Source organism: Anser brachyrhynchus (assembly GCF_964034855.1).
Source record: "Anser brachyrhynchus genome assembly, chromosome: 2".
Classification (NCBI taxonomy): Eukaryota; Metazoa; Chordata; class Aves; order Anseriformes; family Anatidae; genus Anser; species Anser brachyrhynchus.
In genome coordinates, this window is record NC_137695.1 from 9741602 (window position 1) to 9759385 (window position 17784).

General features: G+C 42.0%; 1 protein-coding gene across 2 annotated transcripts in view; it reads right to left on the reverse strand.

Annotated features, from left to right (window-relative positions):
- Nucleotides 1-8477, reverse strand: part of LMBR1 (limb development membrane protein 1) — a 68524-nt gene extending 60047 nt beyond the window's left edge. Inside the window, exon 1 of one of the 2 annotated variants that reach the window (XM_080579560.1) lies at nucleotides 8084-8477. In XM_080579560.1, the coding sequence (XP_080435686.1) occupies nucleotides 8084-8146 (63 nt within the window). In that variant the 5' untranslated portion in view covers nucleotides 8147-8477. The remainder of the gene's footprint in view (nucleotides 1-8083) is intronic. The other variant, XM_080579561.1, reaches the window with a different exon arrangement.
- Between the last annotated feature and the right edge of the window lie 9307 nt (nucleotides 8478-17784).

Below are 17784 nucleotides of genomic sequence, written 5' to 3' on the forward strand. Positions count from 1 at the left end.
TCAAAATTAAGAGAAAAGTGTCAAGTGCGTTATGACCACAGATGAATTTTACCCATTAACACCCCAAACCCACAACTCTCCCCACCTGTACAGTCTCCTCTGGCCATACGAGAGGCTGGCCCACCCTGCTTTTCTTGGTGTCCAATTCACGAGGAAATCCTTAGCGGTTAAGAGGCTGGGTGTCTAGAGTTGCTCACCTAGGAAAAGTTTCAGGATCTAACAAAGCTTGAAAAAAATCCAGCAGCATTGTGCGCTAGGAATAGTGCTCAGCTGAAGACAAAACCAGCCGTTACAACCCTTCGGAAGGTGCTTTCTGGGCATTACACATTTAACTTCGTGCTAACTTTGTCGCAGCACAACCACACTTCAAACTGAAGGGAAAAGCCAGGTTAATCTACCAATTTGTTAGCTTTATGTTCACTTTTATATACCTATTGGGAACGTATTTATGCTGCAGAGTAAAGAGGGGAATAATATTTTGTAACACCTCTACGAGTCTCACCAATAGGCCCCAGACACCTTTGTTCAGGCTACTGGTTCTGTAGCCAGTAATGCACTCAGAAACCCTGAAAAAGTGACCCCAAGCCATGTTTCTTTGACCTGGACAGGCTACACCAGCACCATTAAAAAGCAGACTCAGGAATATTTTTCAGCATTAGTGTAGAATTTAAAACACTCCCTAGAATTAACACCAATAGCACCAACCTAGGTCATGCAAAGTTTTCTGGCCCTGAATAAAGGCATTGTCCAACATTTTGCAGCCAGACTGTAATAACCAGTTACATTAAAACTTCAGAGTCAGTCCACTGAAAGTTGCTATCTGGAAAAAATAAACTCGGTAGTCTCATTCACACAAATTTGTTAAACTATTTGTTTGCATTAAGCCAGCTTCTTGGGCCGATATTAATTTCTAGGGCAAACTGTATCTTAGGAGATTGAGCTAGTGGATTTTCTCCTCCAAACTCAAAAACCCTCTCCTTTTTCTTCTCATACATACCACAGAATTTAAGTAGCACATCTCAATTTTTCCCACCCCCAAACCAAATCCATTTTTAAACTGCAACACTTGTACATTTTCATCATTCTCACCAATTACAGATTCTCTTCTCCAAACAAACTGGACATTTACGTAAGTTACCTGTCTTAAACTCAGCAAATACTTTAGACATACTGCTTTTGTCAAATTCAGCACCAACTCATTGATCCTTCGTATCAGCTAAACACATTAAAATAGAAAGTATAATTAGATAATGGGAAAGACAGAAGCACCATGTTCCAGTGATGGTCATGGAGCCACAGACACTGGAGGTAACAGTGAGCAAGTGAAGGATGCTACTTCTTTCTTCTGTATGTTAAACTCAGCCATGACAGACTTCAGTGCCACCTATACTCGTGCTGCTTGCTGGAGTGAACTACGTGATATGGAAATAGATGTTGAAATATATTGTGATTAATTGGCAAGTTATTCAAAGCTAAATTATTATTGAAGTGCCCAAATATTAAAACCGGACAAAGCACTGGGGTCTCCTGCATCCACGTTGACTGCAGTTAGAACCAACTTCCACCTCCTTCAGCTAGACAAGAAACTAGAAGCCTCGGGGGGGGGGGGGGGCACAGCTAAGCAACACAACGAGATGTATTCAACAGCAAGCTGATGAAAAGTCAGCGTGAGTTCTGTCACCAGCTTCATGAGAGTTAATTGGGCCCCAAAGAGCAACAGATCAAAGCTGCTGAAGGTAGGAGGCGATTCCACTTGTCCCACGAATGACTAGTAAGGAGGGCAGAGCAGTGACTTCTTCCAGGTCATCTCCACCTCGCTGCACGCTTGGCTTTTACAGTGATGCATCAGCCAAGGCTGTTAATTGTTAGATGCATAAAAGCAAATGACAGTCAGGATGTTCAAAGGCTCTCCTGTTCCCACAGGACAAGTTACGCAAAATCCTGCACGTTAATAGTTACCTAGAAGTCAGCGTCCCTAGATATTTGACAGAAGTATAGAAGGATATGTTTACAAGGAAACTTCAGAGGAGCTGTAAAGAGTAAAGAACATTGCAGAAGTTAGGATTTTCTCACCAAAAGTTGTCCCTGCCCTCCTAAATGAGGATAACTACGAAATCAAGCAGGGGAAGAATAAAAAGACAAGAAAGGGAAAATACTACACACACAAAAAAAGAATAAGCACTTACAGCCTTCAAATAAAAGCAGTAAACATCCATTGAATTAAGCGTTTTGTTTAGATTGTTTTGTTTGGGTTTTCCTCAACCCAAATTCCCAGCTACATCCCAACTGAACTCCTTTGCTTACCATAGCTTCCCTAGGAACATGCTTCTGCCTCTCTCCTCACTCCCACTTCCACCACCCCCTCTGCTACTGCGCCCACCATCCAGCCCTCCACCTCCTGGTGTCTCTCGGGCTTGCAAAAGACATTCACGACAACGCTGCTTTCTCCCAGTTACCTCTGCCATCTCATCCGCTCCACCTATTACACCGCCAGCTACCCAAACACAACCTGGTTTTGGAACCATTTGGCTGGGGTCTTGTGATCAGTAGCTGGGTTAGTTTACTGTTCATTCTTTCACCACCTCTTAACCTTGTCTCAAATCCTGCCTGCACCTTGACATTATCAAGTTTATGTTCTCCAGACAAAATTTCTTGAATTATTTTGTAATCTAAGTTTTCTTTAACAGCTGTCCGTACCTTCCACGAAATGTGTCTGCCTTTTGGCCAACCGCTGCTACAAACAAACATGCTAGCATTCAAGAGGAATTATTTTTGACCTGTAACCAACAGCAACTTTTTACACTTGGGTCTTTCATGTTTCTTTTACGTAAATGGAAAAAGTGGAACTCTGCAAAAAGTTGCTTGTTTTGAAAATAAGCATATCTCCATCCGCTTGCCTGAGCCAAGTGTTGAGAGATGCCTATTGATTCCAGATGGAGCCACCAGCGCTGCGCTTCGGTACCAGCAGCCAGGAGATGACTCACTGCTTCACCAACAGAACAGCACCCATGTTTACAAGTGAGGGTATATTTTTAAGATAATACTTATAAAAAGTGTTGGCAACATTGTAGTTATGTTATTATGTGCAATCTTCTGCCTCGTACCTCACGTCACTACAACAAGTGCTGCTTTATCCGTCATTACAGGTTGGGTTTTTTTTTTTGAATGTTTTGGAAGAGGCACTACTGAGAAATCTAAGCAAAATTATCTTTGAGATACAAGAGGCAGTTTAAGATATAAATTACTCCTGAAATAGATCAAAAAAAAAAAGAAAGACGTGTTATTGAATAAAAGATAAACTTGCATAAACTTTATGATTCTTCTCCTGTACGAAGCGTAGCGTGGTTCCTGCTGGCACGCATCCCCTGCGTGGCTGTAAAACGAGGAGACATTTTACAGAACACACAAACATTAGTTATTTGTAAGAAGTTGATCTTAAAAATTACCAGTGTTTCTAGTCAGCATTTCCTTCCTGGCCCGCGCTCAGAACACCATCACTCCTGGCAGACGCGCTGCTCTGCGAGCACCGTGAGCACCGCTCGGGGCCAAGGCTCACGGAGGCAGAACCGGTCGGGAACAATAGGGTGTGCTGCCCCGGGACCACGGCGCCCTAATCAGCTGCCCTAATCAGCTCGCTCACCTTGCAGCCAACAGGGACAAACGCCAGCACGAGCCACACGCCAGCTCAGGAGGAAGAGGAGTCCCGGACACATCTCGACCCCAAAATACAACAGGGTTACAAAGGTGCAAAGAGAAACCAAGAGAGGAAAACAAGCTAGTGCTGGTGGTGTGGAGACAGAAACAGAAATCGAAGCCACTGACACTGTCACAACTCTTTTTTAAAGAGTTTCTTTCTAAACTGCTGGAAGTTATTTTTATATTCAGATTGTTTTTTCTCCCTGTTAAACAAAGATCAGATCACCTGTAGCAAGAAAAATTCCTTAATACCTTAATATAGCTGAAATAAAAAAATAAATGTTAAAGGAGTATGATTTTCCAAAAAAATAAAATAAAATAAATAACTATAAAATGCCAAAATTCCCTTACAGAGGGAACTGCATTTAGAAGCAGAGAAACAAAGTTTCTCCAGCTAGGTAGTAGGTGAAGCCTACACCTCCTAAAACAGCCCTTCCAAAGGGAAGCATCTGACACTCTACCTAAAGACACATATTACCCTATTTTAATGTCTGCCTTTACTTGCATGAAACCATTAAAACAGCACTTTTGTGTTGGAACTGATTCTGCCAGCACTTTGGGCTTGTTTGTTTTCCCTCGTGTCCTATTAAGTGCAATTAAGTCATTTCCAAATATACCATGCCTTCCAACTAATAATTTTACAGTCACCAAGTTGTTTTCTTCCACAGTTTTCCCACACACCATAAACACAAGCACACTATTTATTTTGCCAAGGAAGCCTCAGAAGTGTACGTGTATTTTTATAAACTGAAAGACCTACGTTTTGTAAATAGAGGAACAAAATCAAGAAGTACATCTAAATTTGAAAGCATATAAACTGATTTAAAAGCATATAAACTAATGGTGCAAGATAGAAGACTCAAAGGGGAACAAAGGAGCGTAGGAAAAAGTAAAGCCAGAGGAGCTCAAGGCCTGCACCACTGTGCTTACTTAATTTGAGCCTGAAATAAACATCTCACAGCACCACTAGCGACAAGTGGAACATTTTCGTTATGTTGTTTAAATAGACAGGCTAACAGGACACAAGGGAAAAGAAATTCCCCAAGAGATTAAGCATGTTCCATAGATGTGCGAGATCTCAGCAAACTAGAAATGGATCAAAGGATCAAGGAAGGCAAAATAAGTAAGCGTACAAAACAGCAGTAGCATGCAATCACAGAGCATCACCCGGCCTTCACACGTACTACAAGACTTGCACATGAATGCTGACCAAATGCAGAGCACACGTGCTCCTACATTTAGCAACCTTGAACCAGCTGATTCACGTCTGAGGAGCCGTGCTGAAACCAGATTAGAGAGTTCGCCTCCTGTTAGTAAGGGATCATCTCATGAAGCAACAAAACAAAAGGCAGGTTCTTTTCTTGCAAACAGGGACACTCTTGAAAAACCAGACACCACGCTGACACGCCAAACAGGAGGCCAGGAGGTGAACGGGCCTGAATTTTATGCATTAAACCACAGACAGTCAGCTCGAAAGTGGACAAAAGACCTTTAAAGTCTTTCATTAATCTTACTCAGTTTATAAACGTGACAAACTTCTCTCTTTCAACGGTGAAATTATCAGAAGTTGGCACCTACAGAAAAAGAGGTGAGTACCACCAGCAGAAGGGTAACAGGCCTTCGGGTTTTGTTATACACCAAAACTTTATAGAAACTTACTCGCTTGCCCACTCAGAAGATAGATATAACAGAAATCAATCATCACATCACACTGAAGCTGAGCTTAGCATGCCTTTAGGAATCCCTCAGGACGCACAATCTAGAAATTCTATAACCATTCAAAGGAGAAGAATAAAATTTGCAAAACAAAAGAGAAAAGGGTTTTCTTTTCAGCCACATCAAGCTGATTTCCCCTCTCTCATGAAATTCAGATTCCAGTAAAGATGGTGCCACACAACTAGAACTCCAAAGACACTTAACAGATTCCATAAACCTGACTTATTTCTACGAACAGGCATATGCAGTTTTTGTAATACAGTGGGAGAACACTCTAAATCCTTTTGTTCACCGCTCCAGTGCTCCTACCCCACCTGCAGCTGGAACGAAAGCCTCGTGCATGTCAGAAAGTGGAACACGGCTCCTCCTTCAGCCACGGGGCCGACGGCTGTACCAACAGCCTAGCCACAACTGTTTGTCTGCACCTCCGAGGAAAGGATACTCACTGTGCAACTTCGTGACCAGGGAGAACAGAACTACTTGTGGGGGATGTTAACATCATGGTACACGTAAACAACGTGCTCTGGGTACTTGGTGGCGCTTAGGCTAATGACAAGAGCAACAGGAGACTGTGCAACAAGGATTCTTGCAATATGCCCCTGCAGCCATGTGAGCACTGCAAGAAGGTTGTGTGCTCAGCTGGGGATGGCAGCAGTCGATGCGCTCATAAAACCCTGCGGGCTTCAGATACATAAATGAATATACATAAATATACCTTATATATACTATATAAATAAATGAAAGGCAAGAACACAACTGTACTAGTGCATATACTAAAAGGGAAAATTGTTATTTCTATCCTTACCTACTCAACAATAACAGACTGCCTGTCATATCAAAAGTATAGCCTGAAAAGCAAAAAGTTTTTACTGAATATTCTGCCTTCATTGTCCACATAAAGCAACACTGCACCTCTAAAATACATGTTCTTGATGTCTTATGTGAATTCTTATGACTATACCAACAGGAAGAATTACTAACTGCTCTCAGATGGGCTGCAAAGCTTTAGAGAAGTAGTTCCAGTATACGTTAGTTAGCTCTTTAAGAATTTAATAGACTTTATTACATTTAAAGGTAGATTAAAGACTTTGATCGTGCATCTTCACTAGGTACAAAACCACAACGTGTAGCACATGATACATCAGAACAAGACCCTGGGGGACAAAAGTAGGAGATACCTAGAGCACAAAGAACTACAAATGGAAAAATGGACACTGGGGAAAAGACGGACCCTAACGTCCAGACGAGCCACATGATGATGTATAAAAATTTCTGCTTTCATCATACAGAAGACATTAGGAAAACATTTAAATACTTCTTTACAGCAGAATATTATTCTTTCAATGCCCCTCCACTCGTCACGGTTCTCATGACATACCCCACATCCACTCATGTAAAAGACAAGAACAACTCCAGCAAAGATTTTTCAGCTCTCTTCATACAGATGTGATTTGTACTCTTAAGAAAAAACAATATCCTGGCAGTATAATATTTCAGAAAAAGAAAGGTTTTAACATATGGATTCTGAAGATACAGAAAAGAAATTCACACACTAGGGACACAGTCAAGTCTCTTTTGTCAAACACCCTTGCTGTAGGCCTACCTAACCCTGTTAACAGGGATATTTAAGATCGCCTCCTAAAGTAGCTGAAAATTATTCAGAGTTAAATTTTGAAATGGTATCTTCATCCGAGGAGTCTCCCCTTTCTCACCCAGCAATAACTGCACAGTGCATGTAATTAACCCAGCAGCGTTAGGATGGTAAGCGGCCGACCAAAGCCGCCTCTCTCCTGCATGCACCAGGAGCACGATGAACCCCATCGAAACACCTCTGTGGGCTTCAAACAGTCCTTAAAACATGAACCAGGCAGTCCCGAGAGGAAACCGCAACAGCTCTCCCCACCTGCACACAAGGTGCAGCGCTGCACTTGACCCCAGGAGGCTGAGGAAGGTGGGACAGCGCGGGTGTGCAGGGTATGCGCGCTCTGTTTCTCCACCTGGAGAGCACGGGGCACGCAGTAGCGCTGAGAGCGAGCCCAGGGCTGGGGGAAAACACGAAGGTTCCTCATGTCCCTTGAGAAGGGCGCAGCCTTACAACCAGCAGCTAAAGCCACGAGGGTCTCAGGACCACCAGCAGCAATGGGTGGGAGTTGCAAGGCTGCATTTGAAGGTGTGTGCCTACCGTGCTTCGCCCAAGGGGCAGGGAGACCCCCAGGGAGAGGCAGAGAGAACCCCGAATGGGGGGGGAGAAAGCAGGGGGACCCCCGAGCTGGGGGGGGGGAAGAAGGAAGGGGGACCCCCGAATTGGGGGGGGGAGAAGGAAGGGGGACCCCCGAATTGGGGGGGGGAGAAGGAAGGGGGACCCCCGAATTGGGGGGGGGAGAAGGAAGGGGGACCCCCCAATTGGGGGGGGGGGAGAAGGAAGGGGGACCCCCCAATTGGGGGGGGGGAGAAGGAAGGGGGACCCCCCAATTGGGGGGGGGGAGAAGGAAGGGGGACCCCCCAATTGGGGGGGGGGGAGAAGGCGGGGAGACCCCCGAATTGGGGGGTCACAGAGATCACCGGATCAGGGCAGGCAGCCGGGGGTCAGGAGCCTGAAGGGGCGACGATGGGACCCGGGGGGGGGGGGGGGGGAATCACACGACGGTGAGGGGCGCGGCGCGTACCGTACCGTGTACTCCCGCACTTGGCTGTGGAAGTTCTGCTCGCGGATCGTCACCTCGTCCGCCTCCATCCTTCATAGCCCCGCGGCCCCCGCGCGGAATGGCGGCCGCCGCGCCGCCTCCTCCTCCTCCTCCTCCTCGTCGTCCTCGTCCTGCCGCCTCAGCTGCTGCTTCTCCTGCCCCCCCGGCGGCGGGCGGCCCACCATGGCCGGGGCAGGGCCGGTTACCTCCCCCGAGCCCTGCCGGACGGCCGATGGGCTCCGGCGGGCGGCGCTGGGGGCGGGCTGCGGTGCTTCGTCAGGGGGAGGGGGAGGAGAGGGAGGAGGAGGAGGAGGAGGAAGGCCAGCACCGCCCCCCCCCCCCCGCTGCGTCACCGCTCAGCGCCGCGGCCCCGCCCGCAACCGCCCGAGGGAGGGAGGGGCAACGGGCAGAGGGGGGCGGGGCCTGAGGGAGGGGGCGGGGCCTATGGGCACGGGTGGCCCAAAATGGCGGCTCCGCGCCCAGCAGGGTGGAGGGTGGTGTGTTAAGTCAAATTTTCTTCGTTTCTGGGTTTGCAAGCAGATCGATTGTCTAAGCATACACAAAAACTATTCATCTAGGACGCGTTATAAATTATAGCTGATGATTTACCAAATCAAACACTTGTTTCAATCCAAGTATGTAACATTGCTTCAAGAGTTAACTGAATTTCTACAACTTTCACAGAATCATAGAATATCCCGAGTTGGAAGGGACCCATAAGGATCATCGAATCCAATTGGGTAGACCTCCACACAGGTCTACCCAAAATTTTAGACCATGTGACTAAGTGCACAGTCCAAACGCTTCTTAAATTCAGACAGGGTTGGTGCAGTGACTACTTCCCTGGGGAGCCTGTTCCAGTGTGTGACCACCCTTTTGGTGAAGAACCTCTTCCTGATGTCTAGCCTAAACCTCCCCTGCCTCAGCTTGACACCATACCCATGGGTCCTGTCACTGGTGATTAAGGAGAATAGGTCAGCACCTGCCCCTCCACTCCCCCTTACATTTCAAGTGTAAGGCTCATTGCTTTCTGCCTTCTTACATCTATTGATACATTACACACGATATCCATGCCAATTATAATTCAGCTTATATCTACTCCCTAGCCTCTGGCCCATTTCCTTGGTTAAAAACGTCCTTTTGAGGATTACAAGTTATTTGCAGGCAGAATCGCACTGCAGGTGTGGGAGGTCAGAAAAATTCCCTCCCTGTGTCCTTCTGAAGTCCGCTGCTCCTGGAGGGAGAGTTTCTCGGTATTTACTGAGGCATTAGGAAGGGGAAAGGACCACTAAAAGCAGATCTGGAGGAGCACTGAGCACAGGGGCTTTGAGATAATTCTTGGGAAAAGCTGTCCTGCACTGTATAGCACTAGATTGAGTCTGACAGATAATATTGGTTGTTTTTTGTGTTTGTTTGTTTTTTTTTCATTTTTTCCCACTTCAGTCATCTTCTAGGGATGCTGAAAGTGGTGAAAGCATCAGTAGCTGCCAAGACGAACTTGACATGAGTCTTTGGTGTGTGAGACTTGCTACTGATGTTCCTTTACCAGGACTTGGTCCAGAGAGAACAATGTAATTCAAGACACTGCTTATGGGTAGATGTAATGTATTTTAATATAGCAACAAACACAACTGGAAAAAGTAGATAATTGATATGCAAGGACCTGTTCTCAGAGAAATCAAATGCTGTCAGAGATGTCTATGGAAAGTATGTCAGTAGAATCAAAAAACTCTATTCTTAAAATATATGCTTAATGTTTGTGCAGAAGAGATAGGTTCCTAGCTTTCATCATCTAATACACAATAAATTACACAATACACAGTAAGTTGCAATAGTATGGTAAATAGGGTATGAGGAGCCTAGTATTTAGGCCTTCACTAGATTTGTGATGAAGACAAAAGTAAGCATTGTAGCTTGAGTGAAGGCTAAGAACCAGGGACAGCATGAAGGTTCGTCGAAGAAGAAAAATGGAATAATCAGAGATCAGACCAGCAGTCCATATGTCAGAAATATACATACTAATACCAAGACAAAAGAGGAGTATAGTTGGAGTTCAAACCATAGTCAAGCAGCAAGCTGATCAAAGCAACAAGGAGGACCCACAAGAAGCCGATGGAAGAGAGAAGCAGTTTGGGGAAGAAGGGACAGTGAAAGCCATGATTAGGAATCAAGAGAAGGAACTAAGCTTAAGGCAGGGCTATCCATTGGCTCTTGGGTAATCTCTTCCAGCAAACCTCTATATGTACTGGTGGTTGTGAATCTAGGTCTGAAGTGAGATTTAGTTCCTGAGCAACATGGAAAATGGTTCACCCACTGGTAAGGAACAGCTCATTGAATCTAAAAACAAGTATATTTCATTAATGAGGTCTGAGAGTTGTGTCTAGGTGCCAAAGATTTCATACGTTTCTAACTTTATGTGTAGACATATTAAACACTGCTCTGAAACAGAAGGTTCTAAGGAAAATGAGCAGTACTTTTGTTATGGAAACAAAATTAGGTTTAAGATTTAGCAGAATTGAACCTTCCTCTTCCACTCGGGAAATATGTTTTCTTTGTAATGTATTGAAATTGAAATATGCCTTAGGAGCAGATACAGGACATAATTTGTCTCATGTTACAAACTGACAAGTGGTTTGTGTTTTTGTTTTTTTCATTTCTAGCAGCTGAATCATCAGAAACTTGATATATTTGCAAAAAGTTGGAAAAAAAAAAAAAAAAGCCTTGTTTCTTTCTTGGTCAAAAGTTATTGCTTAGTTCTGAGGTGTCCTCATCGCAAAGGAAGGTCACGGTAGCCACCACAGCAAAATCTATTTATGTTGAAGGAAATGCAGTCTTGAATAAGCAGGTGTTGCAAACTGACGAGAAGTCTTACTAATGAACCCATTGATGTGGGAGTACAAAAGTAGTATTTTGAAGCATACCAAAAGAAGAACACAAAAATTAAGCCTGAGGTACTTTGTACCAGAGAGAAGTTGAAAGACCTCTGGAGGCTTTTCCTCCATACTTTAGACAGAGAGAACAAAGACAGTGCTGGAGGAACTATCCTCGGCAGTTCTTAAGACCACCTCAGTAACCTTAGGGAGCTTGGCTTATGTATAACTGAGACATCACTTAGTTGTAAATAAAAATTTTTCTCAAGCTGGTAATGTGCAGGTGTACATACACAAAGAGAGTAATGAAATACAGACTTCTATTAAAGTGACTGTTAGTGGTGCCTAACCCCTCAGTGTGAAAGTTGAGAGGATTTAATATATTTTGCTCATTTTGTTCCTTTTCAGCCTCATTTTAAAAGAAGAGTTTTTCTACTTCAGGATAACACAGTAAGTGTCTGGTATTCTGAATCACCAATTAAGGTTTTATGCGCACTGGATTAACTCTGAGATACTGCAGCAAAGATGCTGCAATATTCAAGCTTAGTTGAACTGGCTAAAATTGAAGTTGCTAAACTTGGAACTGTTTCATTGCAAACGTTCCTACAGAATTTGACAATGGATTTTAGATCACACTTTTAAACAGTAAATGTGAAATTGGCACTGTGCCTTGAAATATACATTTACCTAGCAAGATTTGAATAAGCGATGCTTTCTTTTCCAGACATCATTCAGCTAAATGCTGTTTGGACTAAACAAAAAAAATAGTACATTATTCTCTCAGTTAATATGACTACTCAAATGATAATACTGAAGATACTGCCTAAAAATTGGCCACATTGAAGCCTGAAGCCCAATTTAGTACATTGCCAAGAGTGACCACTGATTTTAGAGAAAATTTAGGGTAGACATATGCCACAGATGACACCCAGCTCTTTATATATTCAAAACCTAATTATGGAAAAGAAAAAAAGATTGAAAAGTTAAAATAATTTGGTCACAATATAAAACAAATTTTACATTATCATAATTATGCACATCTAGATTATTTCTTGGTTGGTCATTTTAAGGTCACTACATTATATAAGTTAAATTTTATAAGCTAAATGAGATCTTCCTTGTAGCGACTTTCCAGTACCTAAAGGGGGCCTGCAGGAAAGCTGGAGACGGACTCTTGTTCAAGGAATGTAGTGATAGGACAAGGGGGAATGGCTTTAAACTAGAAAAGGGTAGATTTAGATTAGACATTAGGAAAAAATTCTTTACTATGAGGGTGGTGAGGTACTGGTACAGGTTGCCCAGCTACAGGACCCGAGGGAACGGCATGGAGCTGGGGCAGGGGAGGGTCAGGCTGGGTGTTAGGGAAAGGTTCTGCACCCAGAGGTGGTCGGGCACTGGGACAGGCTGCCCAGGGCAGTGGGCATGACACCGAGCTGACAGAGTTCAAGAAGCCTTTGGACAATGCTCTCAGACATCTTGTCTGATTTTTGGGTGGTCTTGTGCAGAGCCAGGAGTTGGACTCAGTGACCCTTGTGGGTCCCTTCCAACTCGGGATATTCTATGATCCTATAAATCATAAAATCGTAGAATCATAGAATATCCCGAGTTGGAAGGGACCCGCAAGGATCATCGAGTCCAACTCCTGGCTCCACACAGGTCTACCCCAAAATTCAGACCATATGACTAAGAACATAGTCCAAATGCTTCTTAAACTCCAGCAGGCTTGGTGCTCTGACTACATCTCTGAGGAGCCTGTTTTGCATGGCAGCAATTGCATTATAACCTGCAAAAGCTAGATCAATCAGTCTTGAGTCTGGATTCAACCTGAAATATTGCTGACTGGCATTTCATTTCTTTTCATACTTTCTATTTTCTGTTTTTATTCTTTTTTCTTTATGAAAAAAGTGTTTTTTCTTTGTCCATATACCTCCAGACTATATATTTTCATTGTGTCAACCTAGTAGCATTAACTCCCCAGCTAAAATGTATATATTTGCCATAAAATTTATACATTTTTGAAACAGCCAAGGGAAAGAACTTCAAATTAAAAATGACAACGTTGACACAAAAAAATGGATATAAACTAGTTCAGTATAGACCCACATAAGTATGTAATGGATTTTGTGTGTATATATATACAAGGATGTGTGTCCAAAGAAGGGCAACAAAGCTGGTGAAGGGTCTAGACAACAAGTCTTACAAGGAGTGGTTGAGGGAGCTGGGGTTGTCTAGCCTGGAGAAAAGGAAGCTCAGGAGAGACCTTAGTGCATTCAACAATTACCTTAAGGAGGCTATAGCGAGGTGAGGCTCTTTCCCCAAGCACCAAGTGATAAGATGTGAGGAAATGGCCTCAGGTTGCGTCAGGGGAGGTTTAGGTTGGATATTAGGAGAAATTTCTCTACTGAAAGAGTTGTGCAGCATTGGAACAGGATGCCCAGGGAAGTGCTTGAGTGACCATCCATGGAGGTCTTCAAGAAACATGTAGATTTAGAACTTAATAGCATGGTTTTGTGGTGGACTTAAGTGCTAGGTTAAAGGTTGGACTACATGATCTTAGAGGTCTTTTCCAACCTGAATGATTCTATGATTCTATATATTCATCAATATATTGATGAATCCATACCCCTAAAAGTAGAATTAAAAAATGCATCAAAGTAATATGGTTTTGAACAAGCTTTCAAAATGAACGTGAGAGTAAAATATCTCCCCTACTTTCAACTTAGAGCTTGGCACATACATTAATAATTTAGTGAGACTGCTCTCAATAACCAATGAAATGGATTTGGTGATTATTAAAATTTCTTCTAGTCATATTGTGCCTTCACATGACAATAGGTTTGCTTCACTGATAGGAACCTAGAACCAGAAGACTTCCAACGTATCCCCAAGAGGGATATGTTGGCTTCATATATAGGGCGAAGTTCACCTGCCGTATAGAGATGAACAAGCCTAAGGACATCTGCTCCTCTGCTACCTATCTATGGCTGAATCAGCTGATACTTTACATAGGGATTTATTGGCAGAATATCTACATTTCTGCCAGGATCAATACTTTTGCGGAGTTGAATAATCATTTAAAATCAAACAAACAAGTAAACAAGCAAACAAACAACAAAAAAACACACAACAACAGCAAAAGTAAGGCTCTAGGCAGAGCTTCACTTTCACCATTCACCAGTCAGTTTTGAGCCCAGAAATTAGTGTCTGATTAAATCAGTCTCAAAAGGTGTTCAGCTAGAGTGAATGGATGAAAAGAATTAAAACTCACTGCTTCTCTTCATGGTGTATTCAATATTTAATTACCATCCATATTAAAAATCATGCCTTACTTTTGATTTCATTTTTACTGCCTTCAGCTTCTATGATTCTTGTTCTGTCCTTCCCAACTACAGTAAATAACTTTAATACTTTATATTTCTTGTTAATCACAGCAACTCATCTCAGAATCTCCTTTTCAGTCTGTTAAAAAGATTTACTCTAAGCAAATTTACTCTCTAAGGATTTTTCTCAACCATGAACTCTTTTTTTTCTTTCTTCCCTGAATTCTTTCCAAACTTTTAACATAGGAAAAAGAACTGAAAGTATTCTAGTCTCAGTTTCAGCAATTATACAGAGGTAAAACCACCTCCTTAGTTTATGCTCTCTATAATAGACCACTTTAGTCATTATAAAGCAAAACAACGCATAGCTTCAGAGAAACGTGAAAAATACGATTACTTCCCAGAAGCAAAAGGAATGTGCAATTGAAGAAACTTGTGTCTATTCCTCTCTTCCTGCTAAAAGAAGTCTGGCTGTAGGTAAAAGTCTTCCTTGTAACAGAAGGTTAAAGCAAGATGGCTCTTTATCTTCTGTTTTGTTTTACTATGTCCATTTGCTTGCTTATGTAGGGTAAAGCCAATTTTAGGGTCATTTTAATCCAAACACTGCAGCAATCATTTGCTTGAGGTAGGAATTAGTGGCTACATCTGTATTTTGCTGCCCATATTCTGTAGCGTGTCATGGGTTTTTAGTTCTCGTATAGCTTAGGCTGGATGCCTGCTGTCTGTGGGGAAAACAGTGGTTTGCAGATGTCTTCTTGAGCACTTGGACTTGGACTTGAAAGCCAGGGAGGTTTTGTGGTCCATCCAATTTATATGGAGCCAGTAAATCCACCTTATGTATGTATAAAGTGCTTTCTCACTGAGACTGCGTATTAACCAGCAGCAATCCATAATTTCTGTTTGATTCCTTGTTCTTTGTGTGTCCATAGGCATTTGACTGAATTTAAGCCTGTTTTGTTTTCTGCTCCTCAAACATTTCAGATTACTTTGTATGATTAGCTCATCTTTGTAACTTATCACTGCTACCTTCCAGTATCTGCCAACCTTTTTTGTGTCATCTGCCAGCAGTATTAGCAATAGTTTGTCAACCAGAATAAATACATGCTTGAAAAAAAATCATTTACCTATTTTTTTTTATCCAAAACAGTTTTGCTCATACTGTTTCTCATCTTTGGGAACTTCTCTAAGTAGTAAGTGCATATAATGCTTATTTTACTGTTTGGGAATGTTATGTTTGCCCATATGGAACATGATCTTGCCAATATCATGGGTTGGTTCCATGGTAACATTATAATAGGATTCAAAAGAGTTACTTAATAGTGAAGGCAATATTTTTTGTGTTAGCACATAATCATTAGAAGCTTTAGTGTTGTTTTACCACTGGCTGAATGACAGCACCAGCATACATCTCTGAAACCAGTCTCACAAACAGGTTTTCTGTTCTTACCAAACAGATGCTTTCTATGCTCCTGTGCTTTCTCTTCAGTCTACGTTTGGTTCCCATTCTTAAAGTACCTACACAGTACATTTTAAAAGAATAACAGTCCCCCTTCTGCTATGTTTTTTTGTGTAGCACTATAGCATTACATCTACACAATATGCTGCATCGACTTCAGAGTCTCACTCACCATTATGTCTGTGCTTTCTTTGCAAGTTTTGCTGATTGTTTACCTTTCATTGTTTCTCCTTTTTGAATACTCTCCTTTGACTTGTGGGCCATTCAACACATTTCACGAGACATCTTATTCTGCCAATTTACTATTGACTCTAAAATGTGACCATGCCTCAGCTGTATTATAAGTGATGAAAATGCAAATATCCACCCCTACTATCAGCTTATGACTACTTAGCATGGCTGTACTCACTGTTCTTTAACAAATAAAAAATAAAAATAATTAGTCAGCTGGACCATCTGTGTTTATTCTGAACTATCCTCAAGTTACTTTTCATTAGTTCCGTATTGTTGAGAAATGATATTTTACAACATTTTTTGGAGAAAATAGGTTTCATTGCCAAATCCTTAAACAATAAAAAACATTTTTGCATTAGTTAAATCAATTTATTTTTCTTTCTTAAATTCAGTCTCTGACTCACCATGACTAAGATGACTGTACTGTTACATACCACACAGAAGGCATTTCAAAAATCTATCCAGTATTAAACTACAGCCATTTTTCAGTCAGGTTCACAAAATCGCATTGTATAAATTTTATCTTTGACAGTAAGCCATGCACTTTTTATGAAGGACTTTTATCCAAAATGCTAGGAATTTTAAAGGAAATAAATCATCTTAATTTCTAAAATTAATAGGGGCAAGATTTATTCTTAAATCATGGATACTCCTTTCTAATTAAATTCAAATGTGTTTAATGCATCTCAGGAGTGTTAAGATAATAAGTAGTCCTTTTCTGAAATTTAACAGCCTCGAACCCTGTCAATAATTATATTGGGTGACTAATAAAATATGATGCCAGGCATTTTTTGAATCTTTATCTTTCTCCTCTGTCTCATTTGCAAAATGAATAGGTTTGCTCCACAAGCATCACCTAATCTGGAGAATTCAATGTTGCTCAAGGACATCCCAAATAAATTTCAGCAGGTATTTCTTCATGCAACAGTCATACGTAAAATGGAGTTTCACAATACCTGTCAGTTGCCTTGTTAAAATTTCTCTTTGCTGTATAAGGTTATTGCTAGCATTAGAGGCTGGAAGGCCAAAAAGAGCCACTGCAATTGTGATGTCCTGACCAGGAGAACTTTATGCTGTTATCCCATCAAAACCAACACTCTAAGTTGAGCTCCAACGATCAGTATTTGATCCAGAGAACATACGCCATTCATCCATTGTACCAGTGGTCTATCAGAAAAAAGCTGAAATCATAAAAATAGATTTTATAACATAAGCCAATACTTCCTTTCAGAAACTGTGCTCATATATAGCAGGCTTTTTACCAAAAATCATGCCAGTAATGTGAAATTAGCTAATTTGGTTGAGAGTTTAGCTTCCTTTCTCAAGTAGATATTACATTATAGTAATTACACCTCCAAGTGATGAAAATATGGCAGAATTCTCAAGCCCTGAGATGATTTATAGTCTTCTGGCCCTCATATGAAGGCAAAACCATCTCTCGTGAATTGAAGCATTTGGGTATCTCTAAGTAGTTGAATGGAGGACTCCAGAGATTTCATACTGTCTTGCTGGTGGGAGGATAGAATAAGGAATAGATTGTGATTCATCCAACTCTTCAAAATATTCTCACGTTTCTAATTTTAGGTCCTGTAAGCCATGTATCATACTGGAAGTATACCCACCCTGCCAGTGATTGCACTTCCTGAGATACCCCATGCTGAATGTCCTATACGTGTCTATGTTACATGGCGCGATACGATACTGACCGTTTTTATAAGCGGTGCATCACATAAGTCTCCCCTTTGAAAGTCTATCACACTGCTCCTGCTTAGTTTTGTTCTACTTGGTTCTGAGCTACTTGGGCTTGG